Source organism: Tachypleus tridentatus, chromosome 6 (assembly GCF_004210375.1).
Source record: "Tachypleus tridentatus isolate NWPU-2018 chromosome 6, ASM421037v1, whole genome shotgun sequence".
Taxonomy (NCBI): Eukaryota; Metazoa; Arthropoda; class Merostomata; order Xiphosura; family Limulidae; genus Tachypleus; species Tachypleus tridentatus.
In genome coordinates, this window is record NC_134830.1 from 89,947,991 (window position 1) to 89,962,333 (window position 14,343).

General features: G+C 29.9%; 1 protein-coding gene across 1 annotated transcript in view; it reads right to left on the reverse strand.

Moving 5' to 3' along the window:
* Nucleotides 1-249: 249 nt before the first annotated feature.
* The window catches only part of LOC143253010 (disco-interacting protein 2-like), a 59,709-nt gene continuing 45,615 nt past the window's right edge, over nt 250-14,343 (reverse strand). The window contains 6 exon segments of the mRNA XM_076506047.1: nt 250-8,177; nt 8,962-9,085; nt 10,733-10,907; nt 11,450-11,644; nt 12,152-12,322; nt 12,807-12,883. Of these exon segments, the coding sequence (XP_076362162.1) occupies nt 7,925-8,177; nt 8,962-9,085; nt 10,733-10,907; nt 11,450-11,644; nt 12,152-12,322; nt 12,807-12,883 (995 nt within the window). The 3' untranslated portion in view covers nt 250-7,924.

A 14,343-nucleotide genomic window follows, 5' to 3' on the forward strand; every position in this document is an offset into this window, starting at 1 on the left:
TTGTTCTCCTATCTTCATATAGTATCTAAGGAGTGTTTGTTTTTTGTATTTTTCTTCTAACATTTCTTATGGTATACTGGAATATAATTATTACATTAACAATTCTCACAACTGTCACATTCGCTCAAGAATTACAAGACAGATGACAAATTACTTTGGTTCTATAAATACAATTGGGAGTCAATTATATAGAAATTAGTGGCTTTTTTGATTATCAGGATATCCATCAAACTATAAAATGAACCAAGACTGATTTCAATAATAATTTATTGATAGAACTTTCAAACAATACAATATCTGTGTCCAACAATTCACCTCTTGCAGAGAAATCTTTGAAAATTACTATTTTTCCTCCATTTATGTAAAGGTTTTTACAGAAGACCACTGAGTGCATTGTGCCCTCACTTTTATGAAAATGTTGAAAAGCATTCTTATAGAGTAAATCAAGGTCAAGATTCAGCTAAGAAAAAATAACTTTGCTTTGGAAAGACTTTCCATCAGAAACACATTTTTGGTGTTTTCCATTTTTCAAAGCAAGGAAATAAATTGTAAAAGTATGCAATTTTATGAGAAATTATCTAGCATATTTTCTCTTGCTAAAACAGGGCAATTTTTGTATAAATGTCTTTTGAGTTTATGTTTAAGATTATTTAAAAACTAATATTGGTCACATAAGTTTCATTCTACTCTTTTACAAAAATTACTCAAGGAAACTTGTTACACAATGATAGTGTATTACTTTTAATGTTAAAAAAAGTTCAGAAATCAACTCATCTCTTATGACACAACTGTTAATGGAAAAGGGTACTGACAATTGTTTATCAATATAAAAAAGAACTGATTTAATTGTGAATCGGGTATTTTAGGCCTTTAATACCAAAAGGACAGGTCCAATAAGTGAATGGCAGGACACTTTTTCAATAGGAAAGGGATGAGTTTAAGAGTAATGAACTTCAATGTTAAAACATTAAAGGAAAGGCCAAAGTATGAAATGGTGCTAAAGAACATGGGGAAAAAAAAAAAGTTTCTAACCCACCCCACCCCTTGTAAATATAAATTGTATTTTATGTGTGTGGTAAACGTTTACTACAGTGCAAGTTTAAACTTGTATAATTATGACTGTTGGATGCTACGGAGGATGAATTAAAGCTATTATAACAAAATTTGTACCATAAGCCATAACCCTATTTCAATTTAAAGCACATTATGTTTTTTTTCATCATCCATTGGCATGTTTTTTGAGAATGCAAAGAAATTATAAATTACTCTGTATTCATGAATGATTGTTATTAAATGCTTTCAAAGACTACAAACTTAAAAAATGATTTATTTATTTCTTAATCACATAGGAGTTCAGTGATATAAATGGTTTAATTTGCTTTGCTGATGGAATTAACAACACGAGTGAAAAAATACTGTGTTTATAGCAAATAGTATTGAGCTTCAGGTTACTAGCTAAAAAATCTTTAGAAAATAATATTAATGTAGAAAAATGTCACTTTAAAACCATCTAATACAAGCTACACATTCAAACCTGATAAAAGACTGAGTTAAGGAATTGTCATTAAGAAGTGAGCACACAGGATCATGTACAAAAATAGTAATGGTTTTCAAATAAAACCCTTTATTCTTGAAGGAGGAGAATAGTGGACTATTCAAGAGTGCTTGAATTTTGGGTCTTGTTGAAAATGATAAAGAAAATATACAATAAAACTTTGAACATTAAATAGTTTTGTTATCCAAACATGGTTCAACAATTAACATGATAAATTTAAAGTATTACAGATATCAAGCAGGTGTATAATTTTATCCTCAAGATTTTAAGTATATGCAATTATACATCATACAGTATAAATGTACTGCTATAGAAACAGAAATGCTAACGTTAATTCAATCTAAGCCTGTATTAATGATCACACAATTTAATTTTGATATGTGAAAAGCCTTAACACCCAGTTGTTTTACTTTTTTTTTTTTTTTATAAGGTAAACCTTATTTTTGTTGCATACTATCACTGCATATTCTGTAAAAATTATTTAATATACATGATAGTTCTGCCAAGAAGACAAACTCTGTAGAAGGAACAACTTTGAAATGTAATCATACTAAAATTAATATTTCATCATGCATTGTAGCTTAACAATTAAAAAAAATTCTCTGTGAAGTTTAAATTTCAATTGAGAGTTTATGCTTCCAAATGTATGAAAGTTCTGTTGCTTAATTAGGTGAATCAGTTAAACTCTGTTTACTTTGATTTTGATGCATTTCAATGTTAAACTAACACATTTACAGGTACAGATGTGTGAAAATATTTTACTTGTCACATGCTTAGCTACGTTAGTTATAACACTGAAGCATTATAATTGCCCACTTAAACAGTTTCAATGTTTAGTCACTAGTTACAATTTGATGCTAAAATTACATGGAAATTATTTGTTCAAACCACAGCTTTATCATTATTTATACAGTAGTTTTGACAACAGATTGATAGCTGTTGATCTGTGGTTGGTTGTTCAGTGTCATCAGTGTATTAAAAAGTAGAACCATAAAAATTCAGATTGGTAGCTTTAAGTTTTGTTGTCTTATTAGGGATTATTTTACAAAGACAATGATCTAAAGAATAGTAATTTATAAACTTTTCATCCTATGAAACAATTGTTTACTAGGCAATGAAGAATATAAAACGAATGCTGGCAAGAAAATTAGAAACTAATATACTTTGTTTCTCATCATCTAGTAACAACAGACAAGCTGTGATGTCAAAACATAGACCTTTTGGGTAATGACAGAGATAAAAGATTAACCTAAAATGGTAATTTTACACTTGTTTAAAATTGGGAAGAGGAAAAAGTGAAAGAAAAAAAAATTGTACTTTATGTAATTTTATCACAAAATGTTAGGCTTATTGACGAAGTGTGTGTTAGTCTCTGCATTGAAGTGAATTATAACTTTCAAGGAATTGAAAGGAATGTTTTTTATTTTATAATCATAGTAAACCTGGTAAAGGAGTACACATTTGATGATAACTTAAAGCAGTATTTTCTGCCAGTATACAGAAACATTCCAAGTGGGAAAAAAGAAATGAAATGATAAATAAAATGTTTTGTGAAATATTTGCTTTCCATGAAATTTATAATTTCCTTTCTGGTTTGTTTTATATATATAAACATACTCATAACTTTTGACTTCAGAGTTGTGTGAAGAAGTTAGAAAGAAACATTATATACTTATTACAGTTTTTAAGTATTTTAAAATAATTATGGTAGCTCATGGAGTGACAATGATTTAAGTAACTGTAGCTTATGTTTCAGAAATGATCACTCACTTCAATCTATGTGCCTTTGTCTTAACACATATTGTGCAATAAGGGAAAACTGAAATTTCCCTGACATATCCTAACCCTAGTCTGAATGTGTCTACCATAACAACATAGCTTTGAACAATCAAATATCATATTCTTTGAATATTTATGTAAATCACAAGTTGTAAACATAACTTTATAATGTTGCTGCATATCCTTTTTCTATGATGAAATTATAAATATTGTTTTCCAACTTCCTTATCAAGTGTTTGAGGAATGAAGAGATGTGAAATCTACCCGTGAAACTAATTCTACAGGTTTCACTTGGCTAGTTTATTCTTATAATAATAACAATATTTTGTTCATAACAGGCAGTGACAACAGGTATACTTCAGAGAATAAGAATTTTCATCTGTCAAAGTCAAGTCAGTAATAGTAGTACTCAAATGTTTGACAATTTTTGCCAGAATATCATTTCTATAACCTACAGCACCATTACTGATTATGTACACATGCTCACTGAAGTGTATGCCTTCCTACACAATGTCAATGGTGCAGTGCTTTTCAGGTTCTGTTTTGACTTTCTTGATAATTATTGTCATATTTGGAATCAGGTTGAAGATGACAACATAGTCTACACGCATGTGGCACAGCATCTGATCCAATAAATGTACTATCTGCACATCATCATGAGTAATTCTCTGAATTACAGGGACAGGATCATAGAAATCATCATATAGCCTTCTTCTAGTAATATTTTGATGTACAGTAACAAATACCTTAACCTCTGTTCACATTGTTACAACTTACCTCAAAAGAAAAACCTCTGTGAGAATGGACTTCCATCCTCCTAGAGCTTTAGTAACAAATTTAGTCTACCTCACCCACCAGACTTCAGAATCAGCTAGAAAATTTGGGCAAGATATTGACTTGTGAAGTTGCTATACAGTATTAATAGTTTGTGTATGTTTGTAACTTCAATAAATTTTGAAATCCATTTTTATAGAACTTTTGTGCCATAAAATATTTGTCGTAAGAAAATCAATGAAACATTTAATAAAAAGAAGTTTATTACACAGCACTCTGTGTGGGCTGCTTTGCTCTTTGTCTCCAAACTCTATATTTTGAGAGTCAAATGTGCAAATAGCTTCCATGCCTATAAATCTTGTTTTGTAAATTTAAATCTCACACGCAAACATATTTCCTTAACATTCACTTTTATCTAGTTTTTACACAACCACACAGCAGTGGACACTTCTGGCCCACTTAAGATATAATACTCTGTTTACAAGAAATTCCTAATCTTTGTTAACAACAAACATTATTCAATAAAATGGATTTATTTTAAATTCTTGCAATTTATTTCAATGTTTTAGTTAAGGTTTTTATTTTAGCTGTTAAACACTTTAATCTCATGTTAACAGACAAGAATAATTATGACATAAGTGTCAAGCATGAGTAAACATCAATATATGGTAACCTGTGCTTTATGAAGTTCTACTTTTTAATGACCATCAATCAGTAAATCCATATTACTACTTGATAGCTCTTTTGTTTTAATGTATGGACATGTATGTGTATGCAGATATCCGAGTAGTGGTGCTTCAGAAAGAAAATTTCAAACGGGAAAACTCAGGTAACAACTTAAAAGTACTTTTGAAGCTTTAACACTATAATTCACTCCCCATTCTGTATTCACTGAGCAACATGAAATTTGTTGTAGGAAATACACTGTCACCTCACATAAACCTGTATATATATATACATACATCTACAGATTTATGGTTTCTGATTTGAAACCACTCAAATATTTTTTTTTTATGTTTTTCTTTTTACAAACTACTATATACAAAATGAAGCAGACATAACAGCTTAAGCTACCAAGCAAGTTTAACTTCCAATCCTATACATATTAATTCTGCAGACTGCTATTACAATAATATTTAATAGTGACTGTAAGTAATTATAATGTTAAACCACACAAAATGAAACAAACTCTATTAATAAAATCAAAATACATAAAATGACGTTTCAATGGTTGTTTTTTATCTGAACAGAAAAGTCTATTCACCATGTTATAAAGCACAATACACAAGTCTGGCAATATTACATGAACGAGAAAGTTAAGTTACGAGAAGGAGGTCTGCTAAATTAGGGGAAAGGGCCTAACAACTAATATGTTAAGAGGAAAACTTAACAGTAGTAAGTTACTCAAAGTATACAATTATGACATACAGAAATTTTGTGTCACCATCCTAATAACATCAGAAGTCTCTTTGTTAAAATGTTTAATGGTTAAACTCAGTATAATTAATTGTACTTAAAATATAATTAAGTTTTCAAACCCTTCACTTATAAAGTATTTCAAAGGAATCACATCGTTGTTATAGCAACTGGATCTTAAAAGCCCACTCCAAAAATCATAATGACAAAGAACATACCTTTATACACTAATAACTGCTCAAGTTAAAACCATACAGCATTAGCACACTGATATGATAGTCATTTTAGGGCTAGCAGTTACCTTTTTTTTTTTTTTTTTTACTTACTGAACATACACATGTATATTAGAAATGTTGTTTCTTAAAATTCTTTAGCAATTCACCACATACAACTAAGATTAGCTTAAAAAACAAAATCCAATTCCTATACACAAATGAAGTACTAATACACAATATTAAAATGAAATAAACTCTATAATGTCCACTTGTAAATATGAATTAGTAGATGTATGGCTGCTTCTTGAGCAATTATGTTAAAAACCATCCTATAAAAGATTTTAACTTTATATAAGTTAAAACCTGAAAATATGCTTTTACCGAGCAAAATAAAAACTCAAGCAGTTACAATGTAGTCAATTTCAGCCAAACACAATGTACCAAAAAAAGACCACAAATACTATGATATGAGTATTAATTGTTATCAGTTCTAAATTTACTACAAAACGTTAAATGAAATATTAAGTTTCATTGTATGGGTATAATCAAAATGTAAACTAAATCAACAATTTAATACCTGAAGCTTGAGTGCCAGTTTTTTAATTTTTTGTAATCTTACTTGACTATGCTACCAAGTTACTTGGTCGACATTTTAAAATGATAAATGAGGTAAATTTGTAAGAATAAGAACTTGCATTAAAATGATTATAAACTGCAATTACAGTACTTAACTTCTCTCAACTGAATTAATACTTAACATTTTCAAAATTTCTTCTAGTGTTTAATAGTTTTTAATTGTTGAGGTTTTTATTTTCTTAAATATGTATTCTGTGTCAATAACTATTTTTAAAACTACATAAAAATTCTAACATTTTCTTTCAGTATCTCACTGATTCCTTATACAAGACACAAGTTACACAAACATTAAGAGATGCTGAAAACTAAAAATTCACACTAAAGAAGCATAGAAATCTTGTTAAAGTACAGCAAACTTTCTCAGTCCCTGCAGTGACTAAACTGGCCTACAAATAAACTGAAACACAGAATACATCTGATTGTTCTTTTTTGATCCATGGGATCAATTGTGATGTACAACACAGAATATGAAAAAAGGAGTTCCTATCTAAAACAACATGGATACAAAAAATGAAAAACCACAAAAGTTGTATAACAATTAAATATATTTAGGCTTAAAACAATTGTTTGTATTTCCCTCACAAGCTTAGGCAGCCAATAGTCGATTTTTTATGTAAGGTTCTAACGTAATCTTACACATCTTACAACAACAAACACAGGTTGAATACCATATATGCACATAGCAGTACTAGAAGGATAAATAAATTTCTATGTAGTTTTCCGTTTCTTGATATGTAAAATACCTGAAAACGTTTTACAAAAAAAAAATGTATTAATGGGGATTGTAAAGAACTTTCATGTAAAGTTATTTTGAGTTAAACCCCATTTGTTCTAAGAAATAAAGCAGTTGGAAAGCTACCTGAATTGTTTCATAAACAACATAACATAATTGTATCATATGACATCTTAATTCTTGCTTTGTTGTGTCGTATGAAGAATCATACACAGCTTACCAGTCCTCTACTATATCAATTATTGACACTTTTAATTACAGATTCTCTCTGCATGTATTATCATAAAACAGTAACTGTATCTTTCACATTAACTAACCCCTGATAATTTAGCTTTTCTCAGATCTCAAACTAAGCCTGATGATGGTCTGGCCTACTAATCATAAAATTGATTCAACTTCTCATGCCGTAGCTATGTGTGTTACTCCAGGGTCGCTTGTAGTTGGGCTAATTGACAATTTTATCTCCCTTGGTTCAAAATTAAAGATATTAAAATTGATATTGAACTGTCAATACAGATCAGATGACATAACTAGGTTAAACAACTGTTTATAATGTGGTGGACAACCAAGCCTTCATAGGTTGCATACCTTAAGTCCCTTACTCATAAATGACCAAGCAGTTTTGAGGTGGCTATAGTATACAATACTAGCTACACTCTTCCCATATTTTGTACATCTCTCTTCCAAACCATTAAATGGTCAAGTGATCAAAACATCATACTATTTATACAATGACACAGACTGGTCAAACAGTCACATACATTAACGACTCATCACAAAATCTTGCCATCTAACCCATGAAGACCGGTCAAGTAGTCACATGTTGTATGCCACGTAGATTGGATCAAGTTGGTCAGCAAGAAACCCATCTCGGAGATGCATCCGTTGTTTCTCTCCTCGAGAGTTGATTGGAACGACACCAGGGTCTACCACAACAACCACACCAACAATGAGTTGATGTTCTTCCAAGACTACATTGGTCACTAGAGGTACTAGATCAAGAGCCTCATTCTCATTTCCATCAAGTTCCACTACTACAACTAAAAGGTTGGTCCAAGTGAAAACAGCACTGAAAAAAAAAAACAAAAATAATACATTTTAATAAATGTAAGCTTCTAAAAAAGAATAAGCACAAATACAAATACATAAAACCATAATGATGTAAGCACAAATACATAAAATGGTAGGAATACTTCACTTTTCGTAAAAGATTTAACTGACTCACACACAATCTTTTCAAAACCTTGAAATTCTACCATAAAATCTTAGTTTTTGAGAAATAAAGAAAAAATTACAATTGTTTAGTATAGCTTTAATAGCCAGGCTGATATAACAATTAAGTAATCCACTCTAATTTCAGTGGTAATTTTAAGAAATTTGTAATTCAATATAAAAGTTATTTGAGCTCTTGTAGTTTGTGTGTAAGATGTTCAAACTGTCCTTTGCTACCCAGAAATAACCTTCATTAATGACAATATATAGAGAAATTAGAAAAATTAATGAGTGCTACTGATCTGATTTTTAATATTTGTTAGCAGAAAAACAACAAGATAATATAGTTTCCCTTTCTTATAGTTAAAACTGCAAGTTTCATTCTGGAAATATACAATCCAGTACATCTGTATACCTGCCACCTCATTGATGAGTTAAAGAAGTTGCAAAGAATTCCAGTCTTCATCAGTAAGCCTGAACATATAAAAACGAAAGGAACAGAGAAGATCATTTTTGAAAATATGCTGTTTATAACAAGCATAATTGAAAATCACCTCAAACAGCATACACATCAACTGCAATTCACCACTACACGAGTCTGGTATGTTAAAAATAAACATCTTTAGAAATATGAAACTTACCACTCAGATATTTTCTTGTGACAGCGTAGAACACTATTCTCTATATCAATTGGATGATACCTCATGCCTCGCAACATTACTGTTTCATCAAGGGATCCTACTACAAACACTGCATCATGGAGTTCTGAAAACAGTAATCCAAGGAACATTTTTATTCTGTCTTCTTACTCGATTTTCAGAAAAACATATTATTTAACCCTTTTGCAACAGATTCTGTATAACATACAAAAGTTCATCTACACATTTACACATGTTTAATATTTGCACTATAACTTTTCATACAGCATGGGTAACTTCACAAAATTTGTTAGATTTTTTAGCAAAGATTACAAGTACTTTGTAAACAAAAATTAGATTTTTAATGAAATATTGTAATACATATTTGTTTGAGAAAATATTAAGTTAATTTCTTTACTGGTCCGAGTGCAAACTGATTTTATGTTATGATTAAAAAAACTATTCTTCATACTCCAATTCTCAAATTTTATTATTATGTAATCTCTAAAACCTCCTAAATACATTTCAAACAGTTGTTTTTAGTAAGACCACATATTTCAGGTTATTTCCTATACTCTAACTATGTGATGTCAGTTACTTGACCAACTGTAACCATCATAAAAAAATAAGAAATAAATGTAACATACTTTTTTTTGTGCTAGAATGACTACATATTATGACATGAAAATAGAAATGTTTAATCTAAGTAGTTTAAGTCTGATAATGCTATATATTTATTATTTTTTATTATATTAACCTGACAGTTATGCCTAGCTAACATTACATAACTTGCATTGATGCAGAGCACCTGCACTGATGTTACTATCTTGTAACATAAAAAAACTGACCTTTAACCTTCCCAGTCTCAGCTGGGTTTTAGTGAACTATTATTTTGTAATATACAGTCACTTAAATCATTATATATGCATAGAGATTATTACTATTTAGAAATAAATTATTAAAATTATTTTTCTTAAAATATAGGACAATAAATCAAGAAATATATCAAACAATTATCTCTTCTCACTATGACCTTTTAACTCAATTGCTGCTACACAAAAGTTGCCAAGTCTTTTAAAATTTTCACTTAGTAATATCATGAACTACTTTGTGTATCTTCTCAAGTTGATGTAACCCAGTTTTTTTGGTATCACTACCTTAGTATTTTTTATCTAGTTTTATAACTTTTGTTGTTTATACAATGAATTTAATAGCTCCATTTTCTTCTGTTACGTGATTATCTCTTTCCTAAAACTATAGCAATTTTAATATGTTAAGTCTATACTAGCTGTATGTTCTAAAGCTTTCTTCTGTACACAGTAAAATAACATTTGCTTTAAAATTTCTCAGCAACAATTAGAAGATGGACAAATAAATATCAAACTAAATTTTTAGGAAGTAAACCATCAATCTTAAATAATTTGAAAATATGTAATATCAAACAGTAGTAATTTTATAGTCAAGTGCAGCTTCATGGTTACATTCCTAATCACCAATCCAGCAGAGACGATGTCATATAAACCTGTAGTTGCTATAGCAAAATAATGTTGGTAACTAGCAATGTTTTAATATGTTTCACTGCTGACTACGTTTTTAGACATACATATTAATGGATACAAAATGTTGCTAGGATCATTTATTATAATTCTTATGATAAAAAAAGCATCTTCACATTTTACAATTTAAACTGTAAAAAATAATTATAGAAAGATGATTACTTCTACAAACTATTAAATAACAAAATGACATAACAGACTACTTCAAAGTTTCTCACCACCATCTGCTTGTACAGACTCAGTTCTTCTTAAAAATCCTAGGTAGCCTGTACGTGCATATGTCTGTGCTGTGTCACCTGTGATCAAACGTGCATTAAAGTGGTCATTATGGAGAGACTCATCCCCATAAATGGTAAAGTACCCTGTAGAGTTGTGAGGGGACTGTATCCATATCTGTTAAGATATTAACACTTGTAAGTACTAAAACCTATTTTACAAAACTGTATACTTCAGTAAATAAAACAAAATATTGCTTTTCTCTTTAAATTTCTAAAAAATGCTCACAAATCATCATTTAACAATTCCTCAGATGTAAATGAACCAATTACACATTTCAAAACTCCAGTTATTTTCTGTAATAATTTTATAATAAAATCACAGTTACTTTCAATGTATAAGTAGCCTAAATAACTGAAACATAAGTACCAGTTTTATATATTCAGTCAGACACTTTTAAAACAATATTATAAAAACTGCACATAAATTCAAAGCAACTTTCTTCTTGTTACTAAAAAGCAGTATTAACATCACAAGCAACTGGTACCAATTACTTTGATGCTTAATGAAAAATCTCCACATAATGCCTTGCTTAGATAGGAGAATGATTCTATAAATTGAGGTCACCTCACCAGAACAGTTCTTGATCCCATGAAAATATAATGTTTTGGTAAGAACATATACTGTATTTATCACAACATTAACAAAACCAACTCTACCTCACCAAGATGAGAATCAGCACAGTGGCCCTTGGTCTCAGGGTCAGCTATGACAACTTTTACACCAGGTAACAACTTTCCAGATTCTACAAGACATAAACTATGAGGTGCCCCTCGCTCCACTACTGTTACCCTATCATTTCTTAGAGCCCTTACATCTACATATACAGTTGTGGGGTCTGGACTAGATGCTCCCTACAGATTTAAAAAAAAAATATATATATATACACACACACACGTACACTGACAAACTAGCAATTATAATTACTTAAAACATTATTCAAATACAAATGATAACTCAAAATATACATGCTTTTAATGTTTCCACTGTATCAAAAAAATGAAAATGCACAAAATCACCATTATGAGATATGAAGAATAACAGGTTAACATTCAAACTATTAACAAGGAAATTTTATAATGCTTTAGTTCCACTAGTCCTGCAAAGTTTAAAACCTTATAATCTTAAAATTTTGAAATTTATTCACAACATAAAAGATTTCATATAAGCATGGTAACTTTCAATGAATATATATATATATATAAAACTTTAAAAATGTCATTCCAGGAAGAGTATGTTAATTTCTGTATGCTTTACTTCTTATGAAAATAAGGAAAGATATATACAAATGGTGAGTAAACATTCTGGATACCTGGCAAATATAAAAATAAATATGCTCATTTAACTAAAACATTACACACCTGAAGACAAATAGCTACATTGACTCGACACCCAAAACTGGTGCTGACTGCCCGAGGAGAAAGTCCTAGGCTGGAGAAAAGCTTGGAGAAGGAGTTGGTGAGAGCAACTCGAGGTCGTTCTTCTGCTACAACTACACATGTCCGAACGCAGTTCAAATTTACACCTCGTTGCTGATGAAAAAAATGGCATAAAAACCATTACGATCACAAGATCCTCACATTTGTGAATGTCATTATACTTGTAAACTCGTGATAACATTTAAACAAAAGGCATGAATCATCTTTAAGACATGCCTTTTTATTTAACTGAAAATTATAAAACTAGGCTTCATCGATAACAGGAAACATCACTTTACACTGTCTTATTATTCTAGAAAAAAATAATTAAAATTATTTTTTACTTAATTCTCACACAGTTGCAATATTTTTGTGCAAAATTCAATTGCATGATGTGAGGTAATTAATCATTGTTTCACTTACTCATAGAACTGGTTGATGGTAAATACCAATCTATTGGTGCTAAATTCCACCATTCTTCATGAAATGAAGAAATTTAGTTTGTATTTTGTACTTTAGCTTGACTGATAGTGAACCCTTTGTGCAAAACTTCATAACTGTATGTGATAAGAATGAATTAGACATTTGTTTTACTTACTTTAAGTTGATTGATAGAGGATCCTAATCCCTTTGTGCAGAGTTCCATTACTCCATATGAACAGAAAGTATCACGAACTGAAAAGAGGAAGATTGAAAATTACCACACTAATTCATGGAGATTCTGTATATATTATGTATATCAACAGTACATAAACTGTAAAACAGAGAAGTCTTTAAGCAATTATCTTACAACCATTTGTTTAACCCTTTTGTAACAGTCTTGATATAATATACATGAGTTTGTCTACACATTTGCACACATTAAGTATTTGTACAATAATTTTTGATACAGCATGTACATCTTCACAAAATTTGGTGGACTTTTAGTAAACATGATGACATAGCCTTTGACCTGTGACCTGTTGCTAAAGGGTTAAAGCATATATACATCACTAAAAATAAAGCTGTATCAATTTATAAAGATCATTCTGCATAAATATTTGCAAAATGTTGCAACCATCTTTAGGTACACTAGCTGAGGGAATCTGTTGAGAAAGCAAAAACTGTATAAAAGACAATGTTAGGTAATGTTCTCCTAATTTTTTTACTTTTCTAATGGTTTTATTAGATGCTAGTTATGTTTCAAATATAACACTGTTTACATTTGTCATTCATATTTGAGAATTTTTTTTTTTTTTCTTTTGAAACAGAATACAAAGAAGAAACATTTCAGTCATGATAGCTGTTTTAAGTTTCTACAATGCTTATATGAAATGTCTCATTTCATAAAGGGTGTGGTAAAAGATTTAGTACCAAGTGATTACCTGATGTGTGCATTTTGGAGTTAAATTAATACAAATAAAAACTTTATTTAAATCCAATGCTTTCATTCTGTAATAAACTAATTTTATTTATATCACAATTAGACTGTTATCCTCTTTTCAGTGAAACCATGGTGCAGAATCTGTCATTAGCATAGACTTAATGTTTAAAAACAAAAATTTATCTTTTTTATACCAAATAATACAGAAATTTATTGACAAACAAACAATTCAGAAATGGAAGGACACAAAACAATAACTGTTAGTGGTGTTGGAATATGATGTTGAGGGTCTACCCTGTAACAATATTACAGAGGTTATATCCTTTGACATTTGAATTAAACACACATCATACAACAAAACAGGTAAATTTCTGAGGTGTAAATAAAAACAGACACCTAAACCAAAAAATTACCAAAATCATTTGCAACAACAACAATTGTAGACATAAATACAGATGAAGAAAACATTATAACATTATTACAAAACACTGATAAACAATCAACATCTGTGTTTGTTCAATGTGCTATCCCACTGTGACAACTGCTAATAAAATGGCTAAACTTTCAATAATGATTAGCATTTCTTGTCTACCTGCATGATATTTATGAATAAGTGAGTTTGTAATAAGCAGCCACTAACACACATTTCCTATCATCTGAAATGAATGATGGCATTCATCTTGGAATTGATAAGCATTCAACCTGAGAGCAGATTGGATATTCTGGTAGTGCTCCCTACAACTCTATCACCACAAGTATCCCTTAGACTGCA